Source organism: Halyomorpha halys, unplaced genomic scaffold (assembly GCF_000696795.3).
Source record: "Halyomorpha halys isolate HHAL.00 unplaced genomic scaffold, Hhal_1.1 Scaffold7.1, whole genome shotgun sequence".
Lineage (NCBI taxonomy): Eukaryota > Metazoa > Arthropoda > Insecta > Hemiptera > Pentatomidae > Halyomorpha > Halyomorpha halys.
In genome coordinates this window covers 1-18,397 of record NW_027110368.1, presented here as the reverse complement: position 1 = coordinate 18,397, position 18,397 = coordinate 1, and the positions used below count along the sequence as shown (strand labels likewise).

General features: G+C 30.6%; 1 protein-coding gene across 1 annotated transcript in view; it reads right to left on the bottom strand.

Annotated features, from left to right (window-relative positions):
* LOC106677203 (dachsous cadherin-related 1) overlaps positions 1-13,208 on the bottom strand; it is a gene marked incomplete at its 5' end in the record, with an annotated part of 40,102 nt that extends 26,894 nt beyond the window's left edge. The window contains 2 exon segments of the mRNA XM_067048506.1: positions 12,180-12,403; positions 12,930-13,208. Coding sequence (XP_066904607.1) covers positions 12,180-12,403; positions 12,930-13,208 — 503 coding nt within the window.
* Between the last annotated feature and the right edge of the window lie 5,189 nt (positions 13,209-18,397).

Here is an 18,397-nt window from a genome sequence, read left to right as displayed (position 1 = left end):
TAAGAATTAGTTACATTCGATATTTCTAATATTAATTATATGCTAGATTTTGGATATGTATAAAACATAATTAAAACTTATTAAGTAGTTTGTTATTCGAAGACATTTAATGTAATTTTCTGCTTTTTCTTTCAGGGAAATTATAAATGGCCTCTTGCTTCAATATTTTATTTTATTAATTTTACCTTAATGAGATAGTCGCTTTAACGTTTCGGATCTTCAGGGTCATATTCTTTTATACTCAGTATTTTTTCCTAGGTTTTTTTTTAGAAACACTTTTAACACTCTACTTTGTTATCTATTTCCATAAATGTTATTGGAAATATCAAATCGTGTTTTTAATAAGAGATACAATTTCCAGTAGAAATCACACAAAATTGACCAAGGAAAAAATAAGTGAAAACAAATAGAAGCCTGAAGATGATAACATGATAGCCCGAAACGTAATTAATGTAAAGTTAATAAAATAAGAATTTGAAGTAAGAAGGCTATACTTAATTTCATATAGTTTAATATCGAACATTATAATTATCTTTGGAATGATTTTATTTTATTTTTATTAAACGCTTTTATTTTTTTTTAATTGCTTTATTTATTTATAAGAATGATTTATTTAGTTTAAATATATTTGTATATATATACATTTCCCTTCTACTGTTTTGGTTTTAAAAAACCTTATCCTACTCAACTAGTTTATAATAATGGTTTATAATTTTTAAAATAGATTAATGTAATTTTTTCTTTAGATATTAAATCATTGTAATTATTATTTTTTTTAGTTTATTTGAAGTAAATAAATTAGGCTTATTACATCTTTACGGGATATAGTTCGCCGAATTATATTTAATCCGTTAGTCTCTTAAGTAAGTACAAAGATCATATAATTTCATCACGGCTTATATCTTATGGTAATAAAATCTAGGAGATGAGCAGTGTTCTTAAAATATAAATATTTTCAGAAAAGATTTTTCCTCGTGGGTAAGGGGCAGTAGTATGATTAAATATATACCGTGACGATTTTACAGTAACAATAAAAATTCCTGAAAATTTGATCAAAATCGGATTAACGGTTAACCTACCACAATTCAGCACGAAACCAATTTTGTTACTCGATGTCTTAAGTGAAATTAAATTTATTCCTAGAATAATTTCATTTATACATTTTAGATGTGAATGTTCTGAAAACTCTTTTAAACTGAAAACATTTTTTAGGAAAAATCTTGTGACAATGTTTTCTCTCTGAGTGAACTGCGGAATTACTCTTAAGGTATTAACTAAAGTTTACATCCACTATATCTTAGAAAATAATCTTATATAACAAAATGTATGACATTTTAACTTTTTAAATAGAGTGAAAATTTCACGTATTTGAACTTTTATATGTAGGAGGTTAAGTTTGATAGGAAAACCCCGTCCATTTATATTAGGAATTATCTGTGACCAAACGAACCGAAACCCACTCGTGAAAGGTCGGCATCATAAAAATCTCACGGTAAAAGGTTGTTTAAAATTTTAATTAAGTTTATTTCAAGAGTTGTAGCAATGCCGCCTGTACTCTTACATTGGACAGTTAATCTCTTAATTTTTTTTTGTTTATTTTAATTAAATTTTATTTTGTTTAAATTTAATTGAATTAATTAATAAAATTAGAATCTGTAATTCAAGAAATAATGTTTTGTCAATATGACAAGTTGAATTGCATTTGAAGATCAATTACTAGAATAATAACGGTATAATTTTCGGCACCAACAAAGAAAATTTAAGCTTTTTTATTTTTTATTTACTTAGTTAATACTAGATCGGCCTGTTGCGCCTTACATGGTTAATATAAGAAGTAAAAAGCTTTTTAAAGGCAAAACATCAATCTGAAAAATTAAACGAAGTAAATCACCACGTTATGAAGACGATCTCTTAAAGTGAATTATTATTTATTATATAAGACTTAAAACAACTTAAACTTTTTAGTTGTAAAGTCAGAAAAAGCCGTTTTCGAAGTATTAGGTTATCGTATGTAATGAACAAGGAATTAATGGATAATATCAAAAAGGGCAAGGAACTTCGCTTCTCAATACACCTTGGAATACAAATACAACCTACACCCAATTGTATTTTCTGATGATTTAAACCATTCAGGAAGAACATGAAACGGTCATGTTTACATAACGATTTACACTTTACATAAACATGCTAAGATAGATAAAGTTATGACCTAGAGACTCAAAGGAAAATATATAATTTTCAGGCTAAACCCACTGATATGAAGAATATCGAAGAGACGCAGAGCTAAAACAGTGACGTAATGCAGTTCCCATGCACCTTGCACTCGTTGCACAACTGCATTCCCTAAAGACACATTCACTTCGTGCCCTCAACGACCCATTTATGATCGATATTTGCACCGAGCATAATAAACCGGGTAGTATTAAGGCTATAAATTTTATAATTTACCGCTTATAGTTTACTTAGTAAAAACTGTACATAGTTTTATTAGAGTCACAGGTCGGGGTCCGTTGTATTAATATCTTAGATAAACCTGATATATACGCACAACATATGGGAACGATGGAGTAATATGCATTTAATAAAAAAATAAATAATTTTTTTTTTCAGAATTTTTTTAAGGTTTTCTATTAAGAAAAATTATAGGAATTATTCTAATTTGTTCCATTGACTACAGAAAAAAAAAAAAAAAACCTTCCATAAAGATTATACTATGGATGTTATGTTGTTAGTATCGAGTTCATTTACCAGCGTTTTCCTCGAAATAAATATTATAATTTATAAAACATATTTTAAAATAAAATGAAAATTTCAAATTCACTAAAATAAGTTAATTTTTTTCAATACACATACATGGATTTAAAATTTTATGAGTAAAAATACAATACTCTACACTTCATTTTTCTATAACTCTATACATACAATACTCTACACTTAACCTCTTTATAACTCTATAAATTCAATACTCTACACTTAACTTCTCTATAACTCTGTAAATACAATTCGAAATCCGATTGATACCGCTAGGGATTCCGTTACATTTTTTAGTATTAGCTGGCAAGCTAAGTAAACTAAACCGTATCTGCCGAGTCTTTATTAAAAGTGATTCCTTTTAGCAGTTTTCCCCAATCTGTATAAAATTGGTAATTTATGTATATATATGAAAATTAAGATTCCAAAATGGATCCATTTGAGAAGCTGTGGCAGTCGATGATAAGGAGTTCTGATAAAACACGCATCGAAGTTGTGGGTGTTTTTACCATGTTTCCGACACTAATCAAAAACGTCTTATATTTTACATTCGAATCGTATATTATTCTTTAAATCATTATTTATAAGTCGAAATGGAGAGAATGATATTTACCGATAAGATTTGTCTCATCGTTTAAACTTTGCATACGTTAGCTTGAAAAAGTTAGATGGGAATATCATATTATTATATACTGTTGTCTCTATATGTCGCTTTTAAATATGTAAATTATTTCTTTATCGGGTGTATATTAGAGAAGTTAAAAATAAAAAAGATAAATATATGTTAGTAATAAACCATTTTATTACGTAAATTCTCGGTCCGAAAAAGAATAGATGGACGGATGGTTTAAGCAGCAGCCGGGCTTCAGTCTTCGGGTTGTGGTTGGGTTTCCCAACTTGTAAGTCATTGCTCTTTAACTGTTGGTAACTAGGAGTAGAACGTCATGAACCTTTTTTTAATGTAATCCTCTATTGTCTCTATTTGTAATTCCCGATGCAATTGGCTGTTTCTTACAAACCAAAGAGCATTCACTGCAATTCTTACGAGTTTATTTTAAAAATATTGTAATTGTTTCCTATTCGTAAAGGATGCCGCTCCGCAGATTTCACAGCCATACAACGGTTAACTATAAATACATTATTAAAATGTATTTTGATTCAGGTTTTATTACAGTATTTATTACAGGTTTGTGGCGTGTAAGGTTGTGGGGTTTGGAAATGTACGGATCCCTAAAATGTCAATAAACACGTTAATAACGGACAAACATCCGAGGAGTAGACCGAAACGTAGATGGGAGGATTACATTAAAACTGATTTTGTAGATTTGGGTTTGGGAGGGCGTCATTGGCGAGATTAGTGGTATCTGCATGGAACCTTCGGGTTCGCTAAGACTTTACTATCATATATTAATAAGCCAGTTAAAACATTTATTTTTATAAATTTGTATTTGTCTATTTAAACTTTCAATTTAGTTTCGATACATATAATAAACTATAATATAAATTACTGGTACTAAACTAATTGAAATTTTCTAAACTTTATATTTAAAATAGAAAGGGTGCTTTTTAAAATTTTCAGTGCAATTATATCTTTTTTTTTTTTTTTTTAAATTTAGGATATTTTATTTAGGAGGATTCCGACAAACAACTTTATATAATATTAGTCTCTAATTAAAGTTTTATTTAAATCAATTTTCGCTTACCTATCCAATTAGTCCAGACTAACTTCAACAATTTTCAGAAAAGTAATTTTAATATTTCTCGTTCCTAAATGTTTTTTTTTCTTTCTTTTGTAAATGTATGATAAAAATCCATTAGTGTACCAAAATTGAAATTTTGCCATTTTCATTTAATAGCGACATTGTAACAGAATAAATATTGACAACAGTGATTTTCTTATACGCTAATATAACACCGTTATTCATTCCTTCAACTTAAAGGCTCAAATAAAGGTTTTATTATTATAATATTTTCACATGAAAAATACTGAGAATGAACATAAACTAGTTTACAATAGTCGTTGTTTAACTCATGTGGGAGAAACGTTACAAAAGTAAGCATAACCGATATTGGCCATTAAATGTAAAATTATGAGTGAGCTAAAGTTCAAGTTAAATATTCTCTTACGATCCTTTTCAAAGGAGGGCCATGAAACGCCGCGTCAATAACTGCCCCAATGCATAAATGCCATTTTTGATTTGTGCTGTTTTGTAATGAATCTGCAATGTGCATGCTTGTATTAAAGGCATTTTTTAAATCAACTCACCGCCTAACAGCGAAGTAGTAGTCGGAAATTGGAAGTGTCTAGTTATTGTTGTTTCTTAAATGGGAGAGATCAATCGCCAAAAAATTACAGTTCAAATCCTTGCTGTTCCTTATTTATACGAGCAGAGAGAAAAAGCGATGTATAATCAAAGCCTACATCAATATGACACTTAAGGTCAGAGCACAAGAGGACAAAAAACGTAGTTTTTTCACACCGACTTCTGATTACTTTTTGAAAATTGATTATGTATAAAAATAATGAATAAATAAAAAAAAAAAATTACTGGAATTTCATTGTAATTTTAGCTAAACAATTCACACAGAATTGTTGACTCAAACAAAAGAGACTATTAAAAAATCAATAAGAAAACAGTATAAAATATGGAGAAAAAATATTTTTTCTAAAGTAAAAAAAAATCCCTTTTTATCTATAAGTTAAAATAATTTTCATAATCAAAATAATTAACTAAAATTTCAGGAAAAATAATTACAGCAATAGATTCTTAATACCACTAAAAAGGAACAAAAATAGGAAACACTTTCTCTTATCTTTTCCCGTTCGAGTCAGATATTTCTATTTTACCTCTTTTTTTTTTTCCCCTTTAGTTATTCATAAAATTGTTTAATATTTTGTATTCATCTATTGTTTATTATTGCTAAAAATTATGACCGTCAGATTTTTTTAAATAAATGATATTAAAGGTACTTTAGAAGAAGATTTGTTAATAATACGTCATTTAAGCCCTCTAAGACGATTTCAATAATGATGAGACCTAGCTGATATTAAATACTATTTAATTGTAGATGGACATGCCGTGTTTAATAAAAATCGTTAGCGTTCTTTTCGAGAAAATCGAAAAAAAATGTGAAAGATCGATTCTATAAAGTGACTATTAATTTTATCGATAAAGTTGCCGTCACACCCCAGACTATATACCCTCCCCCTCCCCAAATATGTAATTTCAGTTTCGCACGGCTTTTCGTTTTTGAGCTAGGCTGTTCACACAAACAGCATAGCTGTTTATAGTTGTACAAACACACAAAGAGGCAGTTATTTTAGCCAAATTTTTTATTACTTTAATGAAAATTGATTATGTATAATCTCTAGTCAATATTGATGATTCTGCCAAGTATAGGTCGGGGGAATAAAAAATGGCTGCAGTTTAAAACGTTTAAAAAAATCAATTCATTCGGAGCTCTATATTTTTAAAACTACCAACAACACTAGAAAACCTAAGAGAACATCATTTAAGGTAGAGTAAATTTTCTAAAATATTAGCTCTAATAGAACTATTTAGGTTCAATAGTTCCTGAGATACAGCTTTTTAAAAAGTGAAATTTCATAAAAAAAAAAAAAAATCAACTGAAAATCAGAAGTTAGTGAATTTATTTTGAGAAATCTATATCTCAAAAACCATTCGACGTACATATGTCTATTGTTGTATAGAATGTAATGCATTCAAAGTAAAGCTAGTTTAATGTACTATCAAGTAGTTCCTGACATTTATCTACCTAGGAGCAGTAGTTTTTATGATATTTGCTCAAACAAATTGATTTATAGTTGTTAGGACAAAATTTCTTCTGCAAATGTTATATTCATATGTGAAAATCATGTGAATATGAAAACTAGTCCCCTTGCAAAGATATGTGACATAAACTACTGTATACTAAGTAAAATTACCTCTGTGTTGAGTGCTGGCAGACATATGTACTTCTCATGGTTTCTGAGATATTTTTTTTTTTTTCACAAATTAAAAATTGTATGCGAACAAATAGAAATTAACATTTTGGGAATATATTTTGTCAAATATCATAAAAAATATTACTCCTACGAAGATAAATGTTACAAACTACTGTTGTACATATTAATATACAATAAAGTATATTATATAATATTTATAAGTGCTGGCAGACATATATATATACGTCTTATGGTTCCTGAGATTTCTCAAGACTAATTCCCTATATACTGATTTTTCAATACATTTTTTATGAAAGTTGCTTTTTAAAAAGCTATCTCTTGGGAACTATTTGACGTAAATAGCTCTATTAGGGCTCATATTTTAGAATATTTACTCTACTTTAAATTATGTTCTCTTAGGTTTTCTAGTGTTGGTGGTTTTAAAGATAATGAAAAATTTTTTTTATTGTTTTGAAACAGCCTTCATTTTGTATTTCTCCTACTTGTATTTGGCCGAGTAATTATACATAGTTTTCATTAAAGTAATAAAAAATGTGGGTCTTTTTTTGTCTCCCCAGCTCCTTGCACTAAGAGAATCGCCATATTTCAGATGCCTTAGATGTGGAAGAGGGCCCGACCACAGAGGGAGCACACGCCAGGGCGGGAGATACCACGGCCCTCAGGATCTAGATAGTGAGGATACCCCGAGGCTATGATGAGATGGATAGATGTTAATTGAAGGACAGCTTCCGTGCGGGTAGCAGCTAGATCCTTCCGATACACGTCTCCCTTGGTGGCTTATTGCTCCTCTGTCTCTCACATTTATATAGTGCCACATTTAAAATTGTAATTTAATGCGGGGAAAGTAGGCTAGAGTGCGCCTTGTCACCCGCTATATTTATATATAGGCGAAAGTGGATTAATTAAACTGGTATCTGTCCTGATGCAGGAACGAATATGTTCGATGGATATATGATACGTAAGGGAAATCTGAAGCGAGGCGAGAGAGAGTGAGTTAGGTTTAGCAACAAAAACAACCGTTTGAGGAAAGCACTAATATGTTAAGTGGTATGTAAAAGAACAACCGAAAACCAAAACAAAAAAAAATCAATACAATTAAAAGTGAAAAACTGCATTGGAATAAAATATTATTAATAGTCAATGGAACAGATTCATCCTTACCCACTAAATGAGATGGCTATGGTGCGAGGAGTTAGTTCTCTTGACAACTAAAACCGAATTTTAGTTGTGGCGGTGTTAGTTGTTACTAGTACTTACTCTATAATATTAACCTGTGACCTTGCTATAACTATTTGGCCTGGAGAGAGAAAGACCAAAATGTAATATTGTTCGACAATGTCGACCGAATTTTCCAACTACATGATTTTAATTTTCCCTACTACATCATGGAATTATTAAATTTTTCCAACTGTATTTTATTTGAACTTTTCATTAATGTCTTGAGCTTATAATTTTCTTTTCTATTCAAGCAAATAATTACAGTGTAATACCAACTTCTTAACTTATTAAGATATTATTATATATCTGTGTATTTGTACTACGTCTATATTAACACTGTAAATATTTGAGAGTGAGTACATATATTTTTAAGTTATCATAAGTTTACTTTTTCCTGCTTGAAGACATAAAAAATTACTTTATTGTGCTTTACCATTTTTTAATATTTATTAATCATTGTGTTTTTTTAATCTTTACTCTAACGTTCTAAAGCCCATCAAATATTTTGAAATGTTCTAAAGAGATACATCTTAGTTTAATAAAGAATTTATTTATTGATATATTATTACCTCTCTGTATAAAATGATTTATCACAACTTTCACAGTTTGAAATAGGTTCTAAAATTTCTTGATTCTTTTTTGATCGTCCAATTAATGAGGGGAGAGGAGAGGATGATACCCTAGGGCACATTCAGTCTCTATAAAGCGGGTATCTAAACCTCATCCACATTATCTATAACCACATGATCTCCCAGTTTATTCGTTAGACAAGAAAAGATTCTTCATTAACTAAATATTTAACCCAGTAACCTTCAAGGGTTGTATTTTTGCAGGTTTATTTTTTATATTTATATCAGTTGAATTAAAAAAATATTATGAATAGATAGATAAATATATTTATTGACTTATATATGGAACAGAACTATCCAGTTTGGTCTAATAGGTGTTAATAAAAGTTTTCAAATTTCGATTTGATCCGAGTTCCGAAAAAAACAAAACTAAAAAAAAAGAATATTTTGTTTAACTAGGCACACAAGTGTTACGTCAGGTCAAGACAGGAGTTTGAGATACGCTAAATATTTGTCGATGATGGTGGTTTAACAACATCGTTTCCAAAGAAAGCTTAAAGTTCGAGAATACACAACTCACGAACTTCACAAATAAATATTTGTGTGGCATCATATTTGTGTACATCCTTTAATAAAACATTAATCTTCAGAGCTAGAAACATTTTTATTTTGAATCGATTCTGGTTGACTCAATGGCGCTGAAAAAGAAAAAGTACAAGAATCCTAATTTTTTTATGAAAAGAAAAAACTATTTTTGAGATAAAGAAACATGAAGTGTCTTATCAAGCAAAAGGGTGAACAGCTTTGATTAATTTAATCTGTGAATTCCTATCCCTATTGATGTACAGGCCAAGCAAACTGTAGGACACAGCATTTTTTTTTTTTATGGGTACAGAATTTCGATAATGTTCTTAAGTTAACTCAATTATATGATACATGACATACACAATGTATAATTCTGTCTAAGCTGAGGCGAAGAAAACAGGTTTGCCAGTCGTTCACGTAAGATATCTATGAAGCAATGTAGGTATTCGTGATGTTGGCACCTACAGATATCAGATCTACGCTTTCTAATTGATGACAATTCTTTAAGAGAAGGATTGGGAAATTCCAAACAAGTATTTGCAATTAATATACACGATAAAAGTCCTAAAATTGTAATAGATCCTTTTTGATTTTCTTAAATTAATATAAAATGGACTACACTTCGGCTGGTAGAATTTGATCCCGAATGATATTTTTCAAAACTCATTGCGACTTTGAACTAATCACTGTGTGTAGATATTGAACCATTTGGAACTTTAACACAGTTTCTGGGTGTCGCAACAAAATTTTCCTAACGATTATGACAGGGTTTCCCAATTATATTAAAATGTTTTAATTTTCATAACACTTCAATTAAATGTTTCACTCACCTGTTTGGCAAGTAGACACCTCACAACACTAATTTTCTTTTTTATTAAAAAACACGAATATATCTATAAAATTCTGGTTTCCAAACTAACTTCATAGATATCAGTATTTGTTCTAAATTTAGGCAATTCATTGTGTTAAATTATTTTTCATGAAATTTTCGTAATTTGGTTCTCAAATCTCAAAATTGCCAAGTTTTTTAGGTTTTCGAATTATTGGAATATGATAGGGAGTGAAAACCGTTTACCCGTCCTATGGCCACGTTCCTGAATTAGTTTAGGAGACGAGGGATCATTGAATGTAAGGTACAACTATATTATTTTAAAATTACATTTTTTTACCTATAATTTATTTGTTATAAATAATTACACACAAATATATATAATTAACATTTGTAAGTAGCAATTAAATAATTATAAAAGAGAACTCCTTTTAATTATGTTATATGCTAACTTGATGAGTAATTTCTGCAGTACATTTGCATAGAAAATACGTACTATAGCGAATTAAAGAGATTGTATGAGCTAGATATTTCTATCTACTTTCTCGCGAAACGGAGTTACGTGGATCGAATTAATAAATTGATAGAGCAATTAATAATTAATTTTTAGTTTTAAAATGCAGTTAAAGCGATATAAATTGCATACTCCTAGATTAATTAAGAATTACTCACGTTAATTGAATTCAAATTATTCCTTTAATAATAAAAGAAAAGCTATAATTGAGAAATGAATAACTGCAGTTTAATAAAACCTTAAGTGAAATAACACTGACTTTCTACAGTTACTTTGCTATAGTAAAATGAAATGAAGTAACTGTAGACGGATTATTTGTTCTCAGCTCGCTAATTCACTAAACACGTGATCACATACATTTGTATTTTAAATGTTTAGTTTAATGTTTTGATGTAATTAAACTTAGTTATAATATTTGATTAATCTCAATTAAAATTCTTAAACCTTAGTGTTTAATAATTACTTAAAACCACCTCCATATTCTCAAATATATAATAGGGTCTATGAAGGTATCTTATATCTTATTATTATATCTCTTTATATCATATTATACCATGTATGTGTAATTTATATATGTCCGATTACGGATTGATAAGTATGCTGTGTGAGATAGCAACGTAATGTATTTAGGCAGCATAGATAAATAAAGTATTTCTCTCTCTCTTGTCAAAAGGTCATATAGTTAATATTTTGAAAAAACTGCTTCTATTTTTTCTATACTGATATCATATAGGTAATTATCAACGTACCGATAGCATAACATATACTTAATTTAGTATTTTCTTAAAATAAAGAAAAAAAATTATCTGCAAAAGCGACCTAATTAACAGTACCAATAAAAACTGTTTTAAAACGGAATTAAAAATCTGAAAATCATTGAAGTTTTTGAGAATTTTCTATATCTCAAAGGAATCATACCAAAATAAAATTGAATTAAACAATTGAGATTTTATTTTTTTCATTTCCAAAACTGAGTTAGTCTTCCAGGTTTACTAGCCGACAGAGATCTAACAATGTGTATTCTATATATGATATCAAAACTTAAAATTTTTTTTGTTTCTTTTATTAGTCAAAAATAAATTTTTATTGTCATTTCCTTCAATATTTACTTTGTATCTGTTGTTTAACGCAAGAATAATCAATTTCCAAATTTAATATCCTCATTAGCAAGAAGAGATTTGAGCAGGGATAGAAAATAATTATTTACTTCAAGAGTTTTTGCTTTTGAGAGTGTTTATTTCGTGGAAGAAAAGGGTTCAAAATATAGTTCATCCGTAAAATATAAAGTTTTTCTATTATTGTTGCATTATAAACTTCAGTAAAAGAGGAAAAATTTAGATTCAAATCTTACTGTAATAATATAAAGTGGGGAGATAATTTGACAGTTGAAATCACTTCCTTGTAGGACCGTTGTTCTACAAACAGTACTATCTTACAAAGTACTCAACACCTCACCCTTCATGGGTAGTGGCTGTTCACATGATTATTATTACTTTAATTGTTTAACTAATTAACTAAATGCTCCCTTCATTTGTATGCAAACAGAATAAATGTAGAGATTATAGATAGCGAACAAGGGGATTTTAGAAAATGTACAAGTAGCATATTTTCTGTATTATGTTGTATAAAAGAAGAAAATACTTTAATGATAAGGACGGATTTCTTAATGTTGTACATATAATGCTAATTATAATAACTAATATTATATTGCTATTGTAGTTTCATAAATTTTTATAAAGGTCTTACCTTAAAAGTGAGGCTGGAACTGGAAAATGTAGGCCTGTGATCGTACAAAGCTAAGACTTCCACAGAAAGCGTCCTCACTGCCTGCCTCGGCGGGTTCCCGGTGTCCGTTGCAGCAATCCTCACACGATATACTTCACGTTCGCCGGCTTCCAGGGGTATTCGCGTTCGCAGGATTCCCGTCACCGGATCGATCGAGAACACTCGCCAACCGTCTGCGTCTCGTCCTGTAAGAGGAGTTCATGTTTAAGAGTTTGGTAAGATCTTGAAATGCTTAGTTCGAAAGTACTCAAAAAGTTTTTTAAAATTTGTTTCAATTTCAAAATCAATTTTATTTCTGAGCCTAATAGTTTATAATCCCAATATAAATTAATGATACAAAACAATTTTACAGGCTGCTATGTTAGATGCAATGAAGAGATATTAAATTTTTTCCAGACCAATTTAAACCAAAAATTATAAAATTAGTAACACCAAATTGGTATAACTTTACATCCATCTCTGACTGGCAATTATTCTATCTGTTTCCAATTAGTTGTTCATTAGTCAAGGACAACAGGTGGTCTTTTTTTAATTAACAATATATTGATTACTCTGGATTTAATGGCGGGACCGCTTCGTATATACAAGAAAGAAAGGAGAAATTCAACAAAAATTAGCAAATAACAAGACAGACTCCCCGGAATACTTAGATAGTAGATAATAGTACAAGATAGCAGGAACTACCACGCATCGATACCCTCTTGGACTTACCTTTGAGTATGGAATAGGTGAGGGTAGCATTGGGCCCATTGTCCTTGTCGACGGCTCTGATCTTGACGACTTCCGTACCGGGCGGCTGTTCTTCCCGGATGGATACTACGTCCTCCCGAGGGTCCAGGATCTCCGGAGCGTTGTCGTTGACGTCCGTGACGTATATCTTGAGGGGTACTCTTGTCGTCCTAGGTGGCACTCCACCGTCTCTAGCCTCTGCCACGAGATCGTAGTTCGATTTGGTCTCCCTGTCGAGTGGTTCAACTGTCGTCAACACACCTGCGAACAAGTTAGAAAATATTTAATAAAAATATGTAATATATTATGTTATAGTACATAAAAATATGTAAACTTATGTTGAAGTCATTTAGTTGGAAAATCAACTCGACACTAAACCAGAATTTCAGCAAAAATAATGGCTGAAGATCTGTATTAGAAAAATTCTAGCATGATGCCATCATTGGGTATTTAAAAAGTAATAGTACCTTTATATAAATTAATGTTGCAGCTGGAATAACTGGATAAACTGCTGATGCAATGTCCTGTACTCAAGTAAAGGGAGGTTATGTGTAAAATAATAACCATCAGTTTTAATAAGGTAATTTTAGATACTTTAAGTAAGTCAAAGAAGTATACTTTCAAAATTTATTTTCTAATAACTAATGTTAACGGCGAATGTCTGTATTGAACATACTCGTAAATGAGGGGTTAACTATAAGACAATAACTATTAGTTTTATTATATGACGAATGTGGGTTTATAAAATTCGGTAATTGCAGTTTTAAGTAATTTTAAAGGTTTTAGGTAATTCAAGGCTTACACGGTCATTGCGCTCGCGTTTTCTTTTAGTGAGAAATTTATTTTCGCTGGCATAGTGACTCATGGTAAAAACAACCGTTGTCTGTTTCTATAAATTAATGTAAATGTTACGAGGAGATTGTACAGAATATTAGAATTATATGTCCCCATCTTCATCTCCTTTCTTAGACTGTTCACACGTGCATTTCTTTTTCCCTTGTATCGATCGCGGCAATACAAAAGGGCCATAAATATAAATAACTGATTTGGAGCGAGGTAGTTGAATATTATCTAGGTGAGGAGGGGGGGAGGACGTCGAAGACAACCCGCGAAAAGTTGCCTATTAGCTCGCAATCGCGAAACAGATCTCACAGCGTCACAATGAACACTCCATGACACCATCCTTTTGCTTTAACGAAGGCTTAAATGGCGATCTCTGCCAATCACGACTAGGCTAAAGAGTTGAGCGATTTTTTGCTTCGCCGATTGTGTCGTCTTCACCACTATGTACTGCTAGCGGCCTTTCCAGTAGATAAGTTCCATGAAGTGCGATAAATTCTAATTACATTTTTCAGGACATGTCTCAGTTGACCAGAATCGGATAAAATAGAACAACAAGAAAAATAGAAATGAGAATCATTCACATATAAAATATCTAAAATTAAACTTCCTGGGAGTTGACTATGACCATAACAACTACTTGTGACTTCTTATAATTATTATTTTAATTTTTTCTTATCCATTTACTTCTAAAACGATTATTCTTCTATATGCGTATATTATTTATTTATACACACATGTTGGTCCAAATGGTGTAATGTGGTCCTTAATCCTAATAATTTAAATTTTTTTTTTTTATGAGAGATATCAAAAAATAAATTTGGAAAAGGTTTTTTGTTTTAATTCACAAATATTCTGTATAGTATAGTAAATATAATGTAGTAACCTCCTCAATACTTCAAATCTCTCCATTAGTATTCCTCAAAACTAAAGTAATACACTGACAGAAATGTTTTTTTTAAATTTGGGAAAAATCGACTCGGTCAGACCAGTTGTTTCTTTTTTCGGGGTGGTTATATATATTTTAAAGAAATACTAAACGAATCTATTTATAAGACAAATAATGCTATGGACTAACCTATTGAAATACTCGAGTCAATTAAACATAAAAAACAGGTTTTCAGGGTCAAAAACTCCTATTGGAGAAGAAAAAGGAAGACATTTTTATTGTAATCATTAAGATTGGAAAATGTTCTGAACCTTTTAAGAACTCTGTATTTGTTTGCCTTATCTAAGCGTAACCTTTTGAAGGAATCTTTGATTAATTTATAAGCATTTTTTTCGGGGATACGAGACCAAAAAAGAAGGATATAGAAAACGGTGTTTATTTACATGGAAGCGCAAGAGAGCTTTACATTCGGCTTTTATTTCCAGGAACGTATGTCTTTCTTAATGAAGTCGTTTCTTTCCTTATTGTTGACAGGGGAACAAGTTAGGAAGAACCCGGAGAGATATTCTAACAAAACGATTCGGAATCGGTTCATTTTTTTCTATGCTTCCGCTGTTTTCATTACAATGCTATAAATGTGTTGGAATAGAATGTGATATTATTGTACGAATGATCGATATACAATCGAAATTAGCCCTAAACTGGACTAAGAAGCTATTTGTTATAGAGACAACATATTTCCTATAACAAGCCAAATGTAGATCTAATAATGAACTATGTACTGCAAGAATGGCAGAGATGAATGATAAAAAGAAATTCGATATTCTAAAGCTTTTTAATCCCAAAAACAAACATTTCTGAAAGATTTTGCAAATTTTCTGTGTTAAAATATTAAAAAAAAAAAAAACATCAATATTTGACTCAATATTTTTGCTTTGACATTGTGTGAGTGTTTCTTGAAGATACATAAAATTTATTGAGGCCGAGAGGTCTCGAAATTTTTGGATAGAAACTTTTGATTAGCTCGCATATAAAAAATATGAAGTCGAAACTCTAATATTTTGCATATTATAATTATAATTAATTTCTATTCAATAACTTTATTACCCCTATAAATTAGTGTAATTTCTAAATTATTTTTCAAGAGGGTCCGAGCAGTGGCGTTGCGTGGTCAGCTGCCCGAGTCAGAGGAAATTTGACCACCCCTTTTTTTAGGTATTTCAATTTAAAAGACTTAAATTTACTGTAATTCTAAAGAACTATTTTCACAAATAAAAAGGTCACGAAATGAAATGGTTCAAAATTTTACAAGATATTATTATTTATACTGAAATTTTGCCTTGCCTCCTCTCCCCCTCTGCCACCACTACGGTACGCCGCGGGGTCTGATAATTTATTCGTTTCTATTGCGCTGATTCCTCATACCATTTATTCTCAACTAACTATTGATCACGAAGCAATAAAACCTGAGAAATATTAAATCCTTCACAATAAATTTACGAGCTGTAGCAGTGCTGTCGCAAGGCCTTTCATACTTTGACTAGAAACGTTACCGGTTAATAGTCATTTCAAATGGTCGCGTGCAAGAATGTAGCATAATAAGAATGTTTACATGGTATTGTATTATTATGATATACTCCATATATTTATGTATTTGTGACGAGATTACCCACGCGATATCCACCTGACCATACTTAGCTACTTTCAATTACTAATAGCAAATCGATACAGTCCTGTTTCACGGCTATAAAATCGATTGTTCATTGGTCGTGTGTCAATCACACTTTCTCTGAAGACTTATAATAGAGTCACTACACAATAAACACAGTTATTCTTCCCTATTGTTCAATCCATGTCAAAATGAAATTTATTTTATTGGTACGAGCTATCATATTTGGATGTTTTTTATTATCACCAAGTTTCAAAATATAATTAAAGACAGGCTCTAATAATTATTTTTTTCAATTATTTATAGATAAAACATTCAATTTTCAACTTTTTTATCGTTCGGCAATATACATAGACCTATAGAGGATTTGACCACTGGTAGACAAGAAGGGTCATACATCGTCCATTAGTAGACCAGTTTACATAACCTCCTGTTAGTATAATATAACATGGGAAGGAGCCCATGTAGCTTGCTAACGACTTAAGTTAAAGGAACCTTTGGGGAAAAACAAGGTGTTTACATGCGATAGTACACACCCTTTGTCCTGGATAAAAGGACACTTTACAGAAATCCGTAAAGAGAACCATAAAGGGTGAGAATAAGGTAACAGTATTAGGAGCGCCATCTTTTTTATTGGCATTCCTAAGTTCGAGCTTCCACCGCGTAGCGCTGCTGTCTCCCTAATTGGCAACAGCCTTCCTAGATTCTCCTGTCACTCTATATCTCAATTTAGTCGATTCTTTTTTAACCTAAAAATTTCAAATTGGAACTAATAGTTACTGATGAAGTGCCAATGATTAATGTATTGAAGGTATGATATAACAAAAACCTTTTTTTATCACCCCTATAGTCTTTTAAACTTTTTGTTGTGATTTTCTTATTATTTATTCCAAGCCGTATGATAAAAATCGTTTACCAAATGTTTGTTAAAACATGTGGTTTAGTTCAAGGTAGGTGTTTCTCACAGGGATTCAGACGATGAACTAGTTGTCTTTTTAAGTAGCGTCAACATCTATGGACACATTCCCTATAAGACAACTAAGTCATAATTATTATAGTTATTATTAGCATTATTAGTGCTGTACATAACACAAAAAAAAAAACACGAGTTTTTTATCATGTAAAAAGTACAAATCACAAAAAATTACTTCAATTAACAATCAAAAGTCACCATGGTGCGAATCGATGATAATTTCAATTTAAACTTAAAAAGTAAAAACAATTTTAAAATCAACTATTTAGGTAGAAATGAACAATTATTTGGTTTGGTATGAAAATTTGCTAATACAAACAACCGCACCAGTGGTGAACGTCATAAGAAAAACATTTTGCCACAGGAGCGTAGTCGGAGTTTTATGATAGGGGGTAACGCTGCCATATTTTTTTCTTATATCTTGGAGGATTATCAGTAATTAATCAAAAAGAATAAAAAGTAATTGGCTAGTACAACTAAGAAGTTAATAAGAGATGGTATCTATTTTATGTAAACTTAAATTTACTATAATTCTTTTTCATGAATAAATTTTTGTTTTTGATATTATAAAGAGCACTGGGGGTTTTACGAATGATTTTGGATCGTATATAGAAGGCATTCGTTGGTTATTTAATTGTTTACACTCTAAAACTAGAAAAGTGCTTTAGATTAGTTCTAAAAAAAAAATTCTTGAGCCGTCTCAATACAATCCATACTTCAAAGCTAGATAACAGTGTCTTCAAAGCTAGATAATGGTGTCTTCTAAGCTAGATAATGATGTCTTCAAAGCTAAATAACTCATATGAAACTAGATTGCTACTGACACAAACGAAACCTGCCTGCCAACCTAGCGCTTTAATAAATAAGAATGAAGATATAAATAACTAACCGTAAATAATTCGAATTTCGAGTTTCTTAAGTTGAATTTTGGAACACGTCTGCACAACGCGCGGCACAGAAAAGGCTTGGCAGGCAGGTTTCTTTCTGTCAGCAGTACTAACCCTAGTTTCAAATGATTCAAAAACTAAGAGGTATGAAATAACTGCCTTTTTTGAGTTTTTGTTACGTTTTGGAACGGC